General features: G+C 38.7%; 1 protein-coding gene across 4 annotated transcripts; it reads right to left on the bottom strand.

Moving 5' to 3' along the window:
- LOC105033625 (lysine-specific demethylase JMJ703) lies at positions 1-14,595 on the bottom strand. Of its 4 annotated transcripts, XM_010908498.3 has the most exons (12): positions 14,086-14,586; positions 12,661-12,953; positions 12,374-12,445; positions 12,210-12,287; positions 11,594-12,106; positions 11,279-11,506; positions 10,403-10,564; positions 9,844-10,212; positions 8,178-9,762; positions 7,805-7,908; positions 3,466-3,663; positions 1-479 (listed from the first exon to the last, which is right to left on the bottom strand). In XM_010908498.3, the coding sequence occupies exons 2-12, from the start codon at positions 12,946-12,948 to the stop codon at positions 210-212; spliced, it is 3,867 nt and encodes a 1,288-aa protein (XP_010906800.2). In that variant the 5' UTR covers positions 12,949-12,953; positions 14,086-14,586; the 3' UTR covers positions 1-209. The 4 variants fall into 4 exon arrangements, with proteins under 4 accessions (XP_010906800.2, XP_073111401.1, XP_073111402.1 ...); XM_073255300.1 differs by lacking the exon at positions 3,466-3,663 and having other exon boundaries at positions 14,086-14,591; XM_073255301.1 differs by lacking the exon at positions 14,086-14,586 and having other exon boundaries at positions 12,210-12,295; positions 12,661-12,798.
- Positions 14,596-17,012: the final 2,417 nt, after the last annotated feature.

The raw sequence follows: 17,012 nt of genomic DNA on the forward strand, positions 1-17,012 counted from the left end.
TATGCATAGAGGAAAAAAATATTTATTTAAAACAATTTTTGAGGTTCATAGATACAATTTCTGCAGCTTATCAGATACTTTTTCTGTACTTGCACCCACGTCGTGCAAAAAAGAATGTCTGTACATCAGTTCAAAACCCTAAAAAGAAAAGGTGCCGTATTACCTCTACAAAATAGGCGGAAATGCAACAAAACTAATGACAGATTGGACTACATCGACCTTGAGCAGCTCTCAATTTCTTCATCGAGAATTTCAATGATGTCCTGCTTCGAATTCTGATGGTCGTTACTTAGGATGCTATGCAAGATCTGCAACTCCTCTGGATTGGCCTTTTTAAGCAGGCGTCTGAGTGCTACATCAGTTCCGACCTCCTTAGCACTTGGTCTTTGATCCACGATTGATGCAGCAGGAGTAGGAGCTTCAGGCCTACATCTCCAGTACTCTGAGCAAACATGATTCCGATCGATTGCCTCAATGGCCTGTAAAAATCAATGCAAACAACTGTCATTACAGACTTTAAGTTGGGTCACTAAATATATCAACAATGATGGAGATAAAGTACCACATTCTTTTCAGTGGATTGATCATGAGCATTTTGAGGTAAAATAGTAAATCTAACAGTTCTTTTGGAGGTAGACTACCAGAATGACAGATGCAAGGTAAAGTAGTCCAGTATTGTATGTCTACGAAGTGCTTTCTAAATGGGCTTTTGATTTCAGGTAGCATTGTGAGTCAGATTTTCTTAGCTGCCATTGGTCTCTTCACTTTCAAGATATGGAGAGCTTGAATTTGCCAATTGTCAGCACACCAAGAGCAAAGCATGTAGGCGTGCACACCAGACCCTCTGTGCAATGAAAGGCAGGTGATATCACGAGCAATTTTTATGGCAGAGCGGGTAAAGGAGGCATAGTTTGGGATGATGAGGGTGCCTGTTGATCATGTTTCAAAGCATGTTTCAAGCTGATAATCATCTGATAACTGAGGCTAATGCTCTATTGACTGGCACAGAACTAGAGTTAGATTAACTCCTGGGCCAAGAAGTCTTCTAATGGGGTCCGACTTCTTTGCCCTCATTGACATGGAGGATATCTAGAAGCCACAACGGATCAGATAGTCTGTTGTATTTCCTAGACAAATGGACACTTTACATTCCACCATGCTAATAGTTCTGCTAAATGGTACCAGACAGGTTAGTTGACAGGGGGAGGAAAGTAGTTTTACAGACTTGGATAGGGGAACAATGGAGTGCGCTCCTTCTGATTGAGCCTTTTAGGTGGCACCAATATGTACATTCAGTTACTGACAAAACACAAACCATACTACAAACAAAAGAAGGAAAATATCTTTCTCATGCCAAAGACTCCCATTGTATGGGATCTGTTGGTCTCTCTTTCCATGTGGCATGCCACATTTTCTCAGCATCCTGTCATAATAGTTCCTCCTCTTTCTCTAATACTGGCCACTGAAACAATTTCCTCAAAGATAGGACTTTGTTTTTGGTGTATCTAAAGGCGATCTCTCCAACAACAGCCAGTTAAAAGAGAGATATAACAAGGATGCATCTTTCCATGATCTTGCGCACCTCCAGAAATATGTCTCAACTGAATTCTCCTGTGTCAGCTCGGTTCGGGGCATAAATTTTTTGTGAAAGAACGATTCACCTTTTTTCGCCATGTGCACCATTGGATCATGCAAAAGCCACTACAAGATCCATGCAGGCAGATAAAAGAGAGAGTTTGGGGTGCCTTGAGATTTGTGTGAGACATGATCCAACAGCTGGTGCCACAAAATTCACACGAAAGATACAACCAGAACCCCTGTCAGCTATTACATGGAACATTAGGGTGTCTTTAATAGTTTTAAAACCTTTCATTTAAAAAGTATCCAAGGTCAAACTTCTAAAAATCAGAATTCATTATTTTCAAATTATGTTCATGATTTTGCACTAGATAATGTATTCTCTTCATACTTTGCCAAATGACCTCCTTTGCCTTGTTCAAAGCTATATCAAGGACAATGTATTTTCCACCAACATACCCATAAAATTTGTTGAGTTTTGCTTGAACAATCAATAACAAAGTGTTAGCTTGGTAACCAAAATCTTCTTCTAGGGTGCACGCCTACTATTGAATCTTGCTACAATTCTCACGCCCATTCCTTTACCATTCAAAGTTTCCTGATTTCAACCATATCCGGTTACCACCATATTTAGGAACAACTTACTTCAAATGTCTCATCATTTTTTGTTTCTAGTGTTATGTAGATAAATGTAGCACCTATGATCAATTTATTATGATATATTTATGTACACATACTTTTAATAACTTCCAAATCCTAATTTTTATGGGAGCTTGGTCCCCATCCAAAGTGCCCAGGTTACTCCAAAATCTTGCTCTTAACCGGTGCATCAGGTATTAGTATTTTCCTAAACAAACTTACTTTCTACCCCTAAGACATCTCTTTTATTGCTTTGCTTAGCATTATTTGGGGGTTAGAAACATGAGATAGCCAGCAAAGCAAGGAATCCCTGCATGAAATGTAATCCAAATCTGATTAGTAAAAACAACAACCAAACTCATACCTCACATCTCTCACACTTGGTCATCTTTAGCAACATCATTTTTTTTATAGTACTTAGGTAGCATGAGAAGCATTATTTTAGGGCAACGGCTTGCCAAGGAAACAAATATAGATGAGTCTAAATGAAAGAATACATAGGAACACGGAAAGATAATACAGTTCTTGGAATTGGAGAAGAAACATAAAATTCAAATGTGAAGTTGTGCTGCACAAAATTTAGTTGTAGGAACCTTCTACTTTGCTGGCACACATGCTTTGAAGGAAACTCATCCCACTTCTACATACATTCAAGCTATTAATGATAGTACAGTTCTGTATTTCCATCTGATGGGTCTATATGCTCCATCTATTCCAACCCATTTCAAACAGTATTATGAAGTTCAATAGTCACTATGAATTATGAAACCACATATTTAATATGATTATAGTATGATAGCATTATTCACAGACTTTTTAGACACCAGTGATTCCCATCATTTTCTAGATCACCATTTCCCAACTCCCCAAATTGATCTGCCATTATTTTCACTACTTAGATTGCAAATACTGTCCAAAATATATTAATTAGATGTAGCAATTCTAGTAAAGGTATGATAAAATAAAAACTCTATCAACTACGAAATGAATGAAATTCAAAATGGGAAAACTACTGCAAGAAAATGAGCCACTAAATCAGAAAGTTTCTCAAGTTCCTGCAGATAGTTGCACAGTTTGAAGAAGGGGCATTGGCAATTCAATATGTTCATGGGAAGGAAATGCCTAGTGTATTTGTAAAACCTCAGATTAAGTGAACGTGAGGGCAAACATAGAAGAACTAAATCAAGTACTACATACAAGCATCAAGGGGGTAAAGTTTTACCAATGAGGAATTTGATGCACAATTACCTGAATGATCTTTGGTGAGGTCAAACCAAACATATCAAGCCCATCAAGGGATCCTGGAGGCTGTAGTGGAGGAAGGTTAACTATTCCCAGGTTGTGCTGTCTCCTTATTTCCTGATTCACCCGTTCCCTAACCATATCCCAGCACTTTGTGGCCGAAACATGAAAGAATACCTCACTTGGAGATTGCTCTACTGAAACCTGAAACATCAGGAAGTTGAAAGATGGCATGCATCCAGATTTTAGCAGGATAACAACAAAATCAAGAATCCATCCAGAGAATCCCCCACTCCAAAAGAAGAAAAAATATCGACCAGGTCTAGCACACTTAAGTGTGTTAGAATGCCAGGTAATGCCATCCATATGGTATTCTTAATGTCAGAAGAAACATGACTTTAAGCTTTTAGTATGGCTGGAAAGATGTAGAGGGAGCAGGAAAGTTCAAAGCTAACATTAAACCACTCTACCAAGGTTCTTAGATACCACAGATCACCTTTCTTTTTCTCTGGATCACCGCATTCAGTGTTCATAGGGTGGCAGTGGATTGGATCAAGTCATTTTGGGTTGGGTCAACTATGGGCTAGACAAAAAACACTAAAAAAAACCTAACCCATTTATAATCAAGTTGGTTAAAACAATAAAATCATGTCCAACCCAACTATTTTATGTGGACTTGTACTCAACCTGCCCGCCCCAATTAGGTTGTCACTAGAGAACACAACCCAAACTTAGAGAACACAAATAAATGATTCTAGGAAGAAGGGAACTAGAGCGGGCCTTCTCAAAAAAAAAAAAAAAGTGACAGAGGAGAAAAAAACATGATAAGTCATGAGCAAGTTATTGCTCCAGACAGACATATATATATATGTGTGGTGTTGGTGTGTAGACACACACAGACACATACATACATTATATATATAAATATATAAATTTATACATATGTACAAATATACATATATAGACATGCACATACATGTGTGTACATATTTATCTTGTACCAGTATTTTGCATGTGCTTATGCAAAAAAGAAAGAAAGAAAGAAAGAAAAGGTGGTCGAGAGGGGAGACAAAGGGAGAAGGGGGGGGAGAGGGAGTATTTAAGAGGAGATTGGATTTATTGGAGATTTTTGTGGGTGAAAGAAAAAATTGCCATATTTGAGAGAGAAAGGCTTCTGGTGGGGTTTTCTTTTGTGCATCGTTTCAACATGTCACGGAGTTCATTTTTACAAATTTGATTTCATGAAAAGATTAACTTTGTTAAAAGGTTTAAAAAAGTCAAAATTCTCGGATAGAAAATAAGGATTCATAGCAGATGTGCAGTATGCTGTAAATGTTTCTTTTCCTTTATATAATGTATTTAAGGCATAGGCTCCATGTCTTTGCATTTTCCCACATTGGTTCCATCTGCACGAGTTTCATTACAGTAAGTCCGGCTACAAACTCTTTTATTATAAAAGTAGAGACATATATAAATGCATGCATGCATGCATACACACACACACACAAATACATAAATATGCATATAAAAAAGCATCAAGAATACAAGGCTATCAAAATAAAAGAGTCTATAATTTAAACGATAACATTAATTTTTATAAGCTCATTACTAGTCGTTATGCCAAAGACCATAATCCATACTATATACTTTAGTATTAGAGGGTGTTTGGTTGAGGGGAGTGGAGGTCTGGAATCGGAATCGGAATGGGTGAGTTGGGAGGAGTCCCATTCCGATTCCGGAGTAGAATGGGAATGGCTCAATTTATTAGAACCCAATCCCTACTCTCCTTTATGGATTCAAATTTTCATTCCAATTCCGATTCCGACTCCGATTCCGGTCACGAACCAAACGCTTCGGAGGATTTGGCCATTCCGATTCCGATTCCAAGCCATTCCAATTTTCATTCTCATTCTGATTCCAGTTGCGAACCAAACACCCCCTTAATGTTAATGGATCACAAATAGACCCTCTCCCTATTAGAGGTATCAAGGGAGTATGCGAAGTGTACCTAGAGTGTTTTTATTTTTTAAAAAATAAGAAACTTAACGCAAGCACCTGACATATATCTAAGAAGTATTCAATGACTCTTAGTATCTGGTATGGCTATGGACACATCATGTGATTTGAAGTATCAGTGCGTTGTCGGGCTTTAGCCAGCTTATTGCCCACCAGAATATTACCACCATTCTATAAGACTTTGGCTAGGGGATAGGTTTTGATGGATTCTCCAAACCATGATAACCCATTAGGTCCATGGGCAAAGCCTGAGCCAATCTGTTCATAATGTGGTAGGCCTCAAGTAATCCAAACAACCCACTTAATTATAAAAGACCTTTACCCAAAACCATTTATTCCAGGCAGGTTTACAAACATTTGTTGGTCCAGTTCAGAAATTGCACACTTAAGCATATGATAGTTGAACACTCCCACTCCAATTCGTCTCATACCTAAGCCAGAAAGCACCCCAACTCCAACCTGCCAGCTTGTTGAATAGATACAACTTCTAAGCCAATTTAGGTCAGTTTCAGGTTGGGGTGGATTCTGACCAATCCTACCTATTTTCATGACTAGAATATACAAAAGGGTGCCCGGAGAAGTCATAAAAGGACAGAAAGTTACCTCAAGTATATATTCAACGAATCAAATATGGAAAGATCAATGAGATGTATGACACGCAAAAAGCAGATGATTGTTTACCATTTTAACTCGAAGAAGGGACGATTGACAGCATAAACATCAAAAAATGCAGGCTGGACTGAGTATAAAATTGGCTATTGGTACCAACGACAGACCTAAAAAGACAGCTAAAACTTTTCCCTTCTTGTAGCAACCCTCATTGCAGTTAACCCCTCATGACCTTATCAGTTCTACATGGAGAAATTTACGTTCAGGGGTATGCTATAGAGGAAATAAAAACCAACAGGTTACATTTCTAAGTTCTAACAATCTAAGCAAGGAGGAGTCGGCATACAAAGAAAACAACATAGGAAAGAAAATATGTTTAAAATGATTAAGGAAAACATGTTTAAACCGAATTCATCCGAAAAAAATGATATTGGCTAAGAAAGCAAAAGCATGGTTTCCTAAGATTATTAAAAAAAATCAAATAACACTAGATGGCTCTAATCCATCTCCATTTCCTCTTCCATATCTGTTTGAATTGTTAAACATTGACAAGAATATCCTTCATGAACCACAAATGGAAGTAGCACCAGGTGGCCAAAGATGAGACTGTCATATTGGTATTGTCACAAGAGAAGTAAACTGGCATTGATCACACTCTCAAATCTGTATGAAATTAAGTCTAAGAATCAAGATTTGCTGAACCGGTACCACCGGCCGTTTCGACCGGCCAGCGGTACGGTTCGGTATGGTTTCATACTGTACCGAACCGACGACCCAAACCGGAAGAAAAAAGAGAGAAATTGAGAGAAATAGAGAGAGAAAGAGGAAGAAAAAAAAAAGGGAGGGGAAGGAGCCGGCGGGGCCGCCAGACGGCCTCCGACTGCTGCCGTGGCCGTCGGTGGGCGCCGTCCGCGCGCACGGCGCGCAGGCGTGAAACAGGGGCATCGCCCCTGTTTCGCAATTTTTTTAAAAACATGGTTTTAAGTGAAGTCGGCAAACGATTTGCCGGCTTCACGATTTTTATTTTTTTTAAAAAAAATTCTTAAGTCGGCAACTCGTTTGCCGACTTCACGATTTTTGTTTTTTTTTAAAAAAATTCTTAAGTCGGCAACTCAGTTGCCGACTTCATAAGTTTAAAATAAAAAAAAAGAAAAAATCGAAACAGACGTCTGTTTCGAAAAAGAAGGGGGCGGAGCCGCGGAGGGGCTCCGCCCGCTCGACCGCCCTCAGGCCGTCGGCGTCGGCTCGTCGGCCATCGGGAGCTCACAACGAAGGCACCGTCTGTCCGGTAGGTTCTCCGCCCCCCCTCCGAGCGCTCTCTCTCTCTCTTTTACTCTCTTGAAAGCCCTATCGGGTGATACGGGCTCGGAAGTCCCTCCGACGGCCGCAGCCGGCCACCGCCGACCTCCGGCGGCTCCCACCTCCCTCCCTTCCCTCCCCTCTCTCTTTCTCACTTTCCATTCTTTATTCTTCGTACCGCGGTGTACCGATTTTACCGACCGAATCGTGCCGATTCTCCGCCGGTCCGGTACGAGATGGAGTGTACCGGCCGATTCGGCACGATATGGCAAACCTTGCTAAGAATAATAGCGTGCAGACCTCATGTTAAATGAAAGCACTTCTTACACAGACATCTTGCTTATATGCAAGTTTAACTACCATTTATCTTCTTAAGTAAATTAGTTGAATATTGTCCAGAAAAGAACGTGAGAATTATTACCATAAATAGAGGTCCAAGCAGACCAGCATCCAAAATTTCAGACATGTAGTTACACATTTGAGTTGGGTCTAGTACACTGAAGTACCTAACTCGACTTCTAAATCCTGCAACCAAAAAAGAAGAAGAAAAAGAAGAAAGTCGTGATGAAAGTAACAAAAATATAATCCACTCTAGAGTATTGAATGATGGACAATTATAGCGATGTAACATAGATAATTCTAAATCCAAAAGAAAAAAGCAAAAATGAACACAAAAGCACTAAAGCAGCCTAGTAGAAGGAACTAGGATGCCAGAGTTCAGTTTGGCCATTCAAGCATATTAACAATACAACCTTAAAGGTGATTCAAAACATAGATTGAACCTGCAAGCATACCTTTAGGGAAGATGGCCTTGCCTGTAGACCATAACTTTCCTGACAAGACAACACCATACTCCAAGGGTTCAACACTCAAATTCATTCTCCGCACCACCTTGGCCAAGCGAGGCCCCTTCTGTGGACAGTTGGATCTATCTATGCTATTTGTAGGGAAAGATGAGCTTGCTGTGATAGAATCTGTTTTATCTATGAGGTTATGAACAAAATCTGGTCCACCTTTGTCGCCCTTTATTCCACCTTCTGTTTTTATACTTCCAGACTGCTGAAGATAACTTCTGATATTTGTAGTAACAAACTCATGCTTTTCTTTAGCAATAAAAAATTCTAAGTTTTGCCTTGCATTTGATACAGCAACTGAGTTCTTACTGTGAGCAGTGTTTTGAGGATCGGACCTAACAAATTGCTGGTTTTGTAAACTGGAACTTTGTGTTTTCCCATCTCTGCCCCATAGATATACTGGGTTTGGCATACTATCAGACTTCCCCACAATGGATAATGAACTGACATCCTTTTCACTCATTACAGATGCATTTGTTTCAGGTGTTACAAGAATTAGATCCTTCTGAGAACTGCAGAAATTCACCTTGCCATCACTGTTTGTCAGCCTAGCAAAAATTTCTGAGCTTTCTAGAACTGGCTGTTTCTTTATGTTATCCAAAAGCTGCGTTCCTGCTCCTTCGTACCCAGCACCAGTTAGATTTTTAACATCACCATCATTAGCTAATGTATTTTTTCCCATAGTGCACACCAATTTACCTGAGTTGCTCAAGTGCTTCCCCTCAGGCACCAAGGCAGGGCAAACCACTGAGTTCTTTTCACTTGAGGTAGTTGGCAGTGTACCAATGTTAAGCATGCTCCCTTGAGAATTTTCATGACCAGAAATGCTACGTGCACTTGAATATGAACCTTTGAGTCCTTTATTAGACTGAAAGCTCTGATATACTTCAGACGAAGACGTACCTTGTAGATACGAATCTTTTGTATGAAACAAGGTTGCAGATTTGGTTTCTTGGTGCAGGGAAGAGGGATAAGCAATTTTGCATGTTGAATAAACTGTGTTAATCTTTTCTCTCGCTTTTGATACTGCTACAAAGGTTGGCTGAGGTGAAGATGCCATGACTTCTTGAGATAAATCAGAACTTTTTCCCCTGCTATTCGAACTACTTTGCTTTACTTGTCCCTTCTCCCTCTGATCCATATTTTCTGAATATGTTTTAGCAGTGGGCCTTTGTGTTTTTTCTTTTGCAACATAAGAACTTAAACTCAATCCAAGATCTGAAAGTCCCCATCTATGAACCGCGCTCAACTTGCCCCCAAGAGCATCGAGAAGGACATTCAGTTCACTGATCTCATAATGAAAGAGAAAAAACCTAGTGCTCCAAGCACATGAGCAAAGCTGCTTTGCATGACTCAGACATGCAAATCTGTCTGGAGAACATAGACAACCAGCAGCAGAGAGGTGTAGATCATAATGGCACACAATGCACTCCCTTTCGCAGTTACAATCAAAATTTGCATCCATTTTCCTTGACTGAGAAGAAGAAAGATATTCTCTTCTAGTATGCTCCATTTCAATCCTTGCCTAATCAAAAGGCAAAATAAAGTTGGTAAACGCATATGGCAGCAAATATACAGAGGTTGAACTTGAACATAAAGAGTTTACCTTAAGTGACTTCGCTAAGATCCCATCCAGGCCACATGCTTCTTTCCATCTTAAGTTATCCAATGTATTTTTCCCCAGAAATAAAATATTCCACTGAGCCCTTACAGCTTCCCTTGCAGCTCCTAGCAACAACTTGTCGTGGGAAATTGATATCTTGCGCCTCTGTTCGGAATAAAGCTCCACAGCATTCTGCCCATGAGGCAACCAGTCAATGGGAGCAACATTTACAGCCTCTGCACAGTTGAAGCCACAGTTAAAACCGGAATGATATGCTCGGGGAAATGTGATAACAAATTCCCCTGAATGCTGAACACAACGGTAGACTGGTACACCCTCTGATTTTAAAATGGAAGGTGAAAATTGAGTAACCTGTCAAGAAAGTTAAGGAAAAACATCAGACATCATGTGGATATGGGGCTGAAGTGGGGGATGAAAAAAGAAAAAAGAGAGGAAACGACCATATCTGTAGTTGTTGGACATGTATTCAAAAAAATTGTTTTTCCAAGGAGTGGAGACCCTTCCAGGAAGAATAAATGATGCATGACAAATAATTACTCACAAGATTGTGAAGCAAGTCTGGCTGTTCTTCAAACAAATCTGCTAAATGCTTCTTCATAGTCACTTCCAACTTTACGGCTTCTTTGCCCGGGACTCCATACCATACTTTTGGAGCACCCCAGTGTAAATAATTCATTGAGTACAAATGGTGATCTTCAACATGCTGAAGAAGAAGAAGAGAGTAAATTGACTTACCAAACAAAAGAAACACGAGGCATCACAACAACTAAAGTAATTCATATACAGCATTAGTAGACACAACATGCCATTAATATATATAAATATATACATATATATATATAAGAGATAAAGATAGATAGATAGATAGAGAGAGAGAGAGAGAGAGAGAGAGAGAGTGACTTGGCTATAATCGAGTCGACCTCCACTTAGATCTGATTAGGTATGATCCGATGATGAGTGTCCCACATCAATGATTCAAGCCATTGGATATCTACTAACCACCAAAAAATTATGGATCTGGAGATCCTAGCCTATGCATCAAGTGATTAAAAAAAAATAGATGGCTTAAATAACACAAAGCCTCCAAATAATATGAATTTTGGTGTGTAAGTAGTTTAGAGGCAGTAGATTACATCCAAAGATTCAGATTATTGATGTGAGACCTTATCGTTTGATCTAGACCTGATTGGATCTGAGTGGAGGTCCATTCGAGTGTAGCGAAGTCAATCTATATGTATGCATGCATGCATGTATATGTGTATATATCTTACGTCTTCTAGAAATGAAAAATAATGAGAAGAAAAATTGTGACCATATTATATAAAATTAATATGGCAAAAGTATCATCACTGCTGTTGTTAATTGTATAAATATGGATATTTTTAGTTAATTGGTAAGGATATAATGAGAATCTTACCCAACAAAATGATGAAAAGCACATCCCTATATACAACCATGGGACTAGAACACCAGAAATGTCTCCATTTTCAAAAGCAAGCAAAGAACCTGGAAGCCTAGCGAAGTTGTTCAAGTTCCAACTTGACTTCACATAACGCTCCTCAAAATCAGCACTTGACGGTGGTGAAGATGCTTTAGGAAAACCACTGCCAAAAACTCCCGTCTCCAAATCAGCACCATAGAGCACCTACAGAAGTACAAAATCTAATTTTACAGAACAAGATATTAAGGCAATCAGCTGCCTATTGGGCTAATTAACATCTGTTAAAGGTACCTCAATCTCTTCAGTTGGCTTCTCAACAATTCGCCAATATTCACCTTCAATATTCTCCACTGATGGTTCCAATTGAGCTGATCTTACATCTACATCCATGTCTCTTATGCAAAAATATTGTTGCTTGAAATCATCAGCATACTTCTGAAATGATTCCAGAGTGTAGTCTGGACCAGGTTCGAATCCAAACCTCTCAGCATTGTTACAGCATCCAAGTCTATTAGGTTCCACTAGCTTCTCAATATTGTTTCTGCATTCTGCCTCCATTCTCGAGAGCTTTCTCCTTTTCCTCTTCATAATACTACGAATTCTGCAAGTCTTTTTGATTGAATCACGATTTTGAAGCTTATCCACTTGTTGGATACGAGTCATGAATTTTGAATTTTGCCACACATCCTTTTCTTTAAGAGGGCAAGGTGGAGCCCATGATGGTGGAGGTACAATGCGGCAGATTCCATATGGTTCCGCCACTGGACGTATACTTGCAATATATTTGATAGTATCCTGGAACTCCTACAAGTAATATCCAAAATAATCAAATAATAAGGACTTTTTGGCCCAACGAAAAAGCATTAGTATAAAAGCTAATGATTCTACAATACATGGCATGAAATACCTCTTCATTCGGATAAAATACAGGAGCTTCATCAAGGACAGGCCTGCAGGCATCATCAGGATGCCATCTTGCTGTGACCTGCAAGACTTTAGACATTAATTGAAGTCAAACAGGTAGGAACCAGGAAGAAAAAGCTCAGTGAGTATCATGAGATTTAACAAAACCTTTTGACAGGTCTGACATTCAGAACATCCCCGAATAACCCCTTTTGGAAGGCAATGAACTGAATGGATTTCCTGCACAAGAAAATTAAATTGATGGATCATAAAGTCAAAAGCACTACCATATGACATTACAACAACACGTCAGGACCAAGAAGCACCTTAAGCAATAGATGACATCAATTGCACAGTAAAGAAGATCAAGTAAGAAATCCATAACGATACAACGACAATCAACCTGAGCACTTATACACAGTGATTAATAAGGCAATATCAGAAATAGTACTAACTTGCTCTAACAGCTCAGAGTCAGACTCCTCTTCTTCCGAGCTATAATCAAACTGCCTGTAGTTTACCCATGGTCTATGCCGAAGTGATTTTCTGAACTTTTTGTCATCAATGATGCCAGACTCAGTATCCTCTGCAGCCTGTATTGAGTTTGAAGCCAATGCTGAGGCCACAGCATTTTCTTGTACTCTCTGCAAGGTGAACGATGTAAGTGACACAAAGCCAGGAGGAACTGAAGGCATTCCATCAGAGTCATCTTTGAGACAAGCTCCTAGGAATTCCGTCCCCATCAGTACTGAAAAGAAAAAAAGATCATATTAAACAGATGATCCCAGAACATCATAAAACTGAGTAACTCACAATCACACTATAAGAAGATATTTGATAGATGGGATTGGTGTAAACATAAGATAATGGCCTAGAATATCAATCTTATCATAAAAAAAAAATGAGCATGCAAATTAATATAGCCAGCAGCATAGATCTGTAAGAAGCATAAGCATTCCTTGAAATGATAATCATAAAATTGCAATTTAAATTACTACCAACTAAAGCTACTCTAAGGAATTATATAGAGATGAAATCTCCTGCAACAAACATAAAGGATCATATGCAGAAGCGCACACATGCATACACAGACAAAAATAAATACTGTAAATTTAATGTAAAAACATAAATGAGTTATTTTTTCATTTCCGATACCTATCTCCTAATGTATGAAGATTTCAACAGCCTTTTGTTTTTGGTTCCTGGGATGTTTGAGTATGTATAGAAAATAACTACTGTTTACAGATGAACTTCTTCCATATAAAAAGGCAAAACAGCTACTTCCAGTTTGTCATAATGAACCTGACTTAGGATGGGGAAACTAGAAGGTACAACAGATGCTGTGATTCAGCATTCTGATCTCAAGTTCCTAAAATCCCTTCTGGATTAAAAAGCTAGATACACAGAGGAAAAGGAAGGAAAGGGAGAAAAAAAGAAGGGGGATCTATAATCTCACAGATCCAAAAAAAAAAAAAAAAAACTCACAGCCAGCGTCTGCGATCTATAACACAACCATATGCGACAGATCTCGTGGTGTATTCAGATCATCTTTTTAATGAATTTATTCCAGAAAATATCTATAATTATCAGATCCAGTGACCGATTGAGACTAATTAAGTGGTCGGGGTGCAAAAATCCCCCCTATTCAAGCCATGAAAACATCCCTTTTCGGTGACAGAATCCAGTCCAAAGATTCACAGAAAACAACAAATCAACATCTGGATTACCCATGCCAGAATTCCTTGCATAAGATCTCACAGATCATAGATTTTATTATGTTTTAACGAAATCATATGGATCGAAATATCATCAGCATGGAACTAATTAAAATTTTATGGAGAAAATAGGTGATGTTGGTCTTGATCAGACCGTCGACTTACATGCTCTTGAGAAGCCCACAGATCTTCTGTTGGCCTAAAGCGGTTTGGATTCAGCAATTCATTAACAATTTCCACAAAATCTTGTGAGATGAAAATAACAAGAATTAATAGTCCAGATCTGAGTAAAGGGAGCAATAGGGAAATATTCCAATTCCACCAGATCTGAGCCCAATCCTAACCCTAATCAGGCTCCAAGGAGATGGTCACAGGCCACCAAAACCACTAGTCTTTAGGGAAAGTGGTTAAGGGTTCAGCAGGACAAACCACCCCTTACCCACCCCAAGACCACTCCTTAGAAGGGAACACCTTTCCCTTTAATAAATAAATCAAAGAAAATCCAAGGGAGAACAAGAAGATTTATACCCCAGGAGGGAATCTGTGGGTGGAAAAAATAAAAAGAAACAAGGGGCTGGGGAGGAAATCAAGAACATGGAATAAGAAAAGAAGCCCCAATCCCTTAACCCAAGTCTACCAGTCCAATGACTCCTAACCTAACCAGAATTTTTCTCTTCTATCCATCCTTTTATTTTCATTATCATTACTATTATTTTATTATTATTTTTTGGGAGTTGGTACAGCGTAACAGAAGTTGGACGAACAAAATAAGTGAGATAATACAAAGAACAAATGTAAAAAAACTAATCTACCAGACTATGGGAAATTAAAAGGACATCTGATCTTTTGTTTTCCACCAGAAAGTGGTTGAGATTTAATGATTTCCATATCAGGGCCATCCACGTGGCATTTGATCTTTCGGGTAGGAGGATGAGAAGATTGGCGCTGGAAGCTCCTAGAAGTTTCTGAGGATCTATGTGAATCACAGAGGGCAAGAACGGATCATCATGCCATCATTGTCGTCGATCATTGGATTTTTTTTTTTTTTAATCACAACTCGTAGATTTGGAGAAAGAATGTGCATGATGTACGAGGAGACTAGCAATGGAGGATTTGCTGCAACCTGCAATGTTTCCAAATTCCGTGCCTTACAAATTTTTAAATTTCTCTCTACCATCCGATATATGATGGATGGTCATGATCGTCTCGTGAGAAGCCAGGTAGGTGTTGCAAGCACCATAAATTTGGTGAAATTGGAGACATCAAACTTGCTTGATTTTACAAGACCCCACTGTTCTTTGGACCTTGTCCAAATCATTATCCTGTTTACATGAGTTTCAAATCAAATTGGAAGAGAACCCGACTTCACCTATACTACTTGTAGCCGTAGCTGCAATCTATAAAGGGTTTCAACGAGCTTAGCTAGTCCATGCTCTAAAAAAGAAAAACAAAACAAAAATAAAATCTTGGTTGACATAGAGATTAGGGGCATATTTAGTTTGAATGAGTTGCATTTTAGAATAGGAATGAAATAAATAACTCTCAAGTCTTATCTCAACCATTTAATTCAGAAGAGTCTCGTCCGAAGAGAAAATAGAAATATCTCAATCTCTTAAAATTTAATTTTTATAATATTTTAATATTTAAATTTCATTCTAATTTCAATTTTGATTATGAATCTAATACATTTGGAGATATAGTTATTTTGATTTTTATTCTAGTATATTCCAATTTCGATCTCAATTGCAAACTAAAACGCATGCTAAAAGTAATTAAATTAAACTTTATCTAAAGTACTTGAATCCTTTAAATTTGATGGGCTTGCACATAAGATTTTAAATATCCATTTCTTTAGAGAGAGAGAGTAAGAGAGAAACCCTGTATACTATATCAAAGAAATAAAGGATAGAGAAAAAAATGGGCAAGACCTAATGCCATATTTTGCCCTACCTCGCCGCGAACCCTAGACTCTGTCAAACCCTATCATTTTTTTTCCTTCTTATTTCTCTTTTTTATCGCATAAGTATCAGTCAAGTGAAAAATGTCATAATTTTTTTTTTCCTTTACTCTTTGCTCTGATCTCCTCATTTTCATCTAATTCCATCCAGATATGTGTGGTGCACGTGCTAAATACTATACCCTTTGGAGTATAGACTAGGACGCAGCCAGCCTAACACACACTTGTACAAACAGCCATATGAACGGCCGGAAAACGATTTGTGCCAAAGGACCAACCATGACCTTACAAAAGAAAAAAAAGGACCAACCATTCTCTTTCCAATATTAATGCTCCATGGATCCAGCTTGGTCCAAGTCAGTCCTGATTTGACCTCATTATTTGTTTTTGATAATTGGGTAGAGGCGTGGAACAGTCTATTGACAGTCTCGACTCTATTGCAGGCCTAGTTGGCTTGCATGGGTGGTGAGGTGAAAAGCCCATGCAAGAAGGGCCGAAATGAACCCCGATAACAGAGGTCCCAACCTATGGGCGCCCACGCTTGTGTATATGTTCCGACCATGGGTTCAAGTCGCCCCAATTAAGCATAGGTTGAATTCTAGAGAAAATATAATTGCTACTAAGAGCAACATGAGCTAAAGCCATTATGGCATTATATCCAAATTTGGTTTAAAATTTTGTAGTGGGCTTGTTTCTAAGTATGGGTTGTCTCTTCATTAAATTGTCTTACAAAAGCTGGCCCAGCCCACCAAAGTTAACTTGCCATAACTAATCAGTAGTGAAGTGTTAAAAAAAGGGGTTTTCATTGATAAACAAAGTACCTACAACGTACAAGACTTAAATCTGAGTCATTGTTCTCGTCAGCCTAAGCCTTTAAATATTGTACCAAGCAATAGCTTCTTAAGTTCCACCATGTTAAGTTCATTATAGATCAGTAGTTTAATGCATCCAAAATTCAACTATTGATCTTATGGTTCCACTATCAGTCTAATTCCATAGGATATATGTAATCTATTGAATCTTATGGAAAAGAGTCTTGCAACCAAACCTCTACCAGTGGACTGAAACCATCCAATAAAAAACGTTAGCACCCCTACATTTATTCTGATACGGGCCAAAAGGGAAGGATCGCAGA

Source organism: Elaeis guineensis, chromosome 4 (assembly GCF_000442705.2).
Source record: "Elaeis guineensis isolate ETL-2024a chromosome 4, EG11, whole genome shotgun sequence".
Classification (NCBI taxonomy): domain Eukaryota; kingdom Viridiplantae; phylum Streptophyta; class Magnoliopsida; order Arecales; family Arecaceae; genus Elaeis; species Elaeis guineensis.

Bases quoted from the DNA above. Each gene is read 5' to 3' on its own strand.
- LOC105033625 (XM_010908498.3), bottom strand. From the start codon at position 12,948: ATGGGGACGGAATTCCTAGGAGCTTGTCTCAAAGATGACTCTGATGGA. The intron at 10,565-11,278 runs GTAAGATTCTCA...CTTCTTCTTCAG, and splicing joins GCTTTTCATCATTTTGTTGG to CATGTTGAAGATCACCATTT. The intron at 3,664-7,804 runs GTAATAATTCTC...CTGATGTTTCAG, and splicing joins TGCTTGGACCTCTATTTATG to GTTTCAGTAGAGCAATCTCC.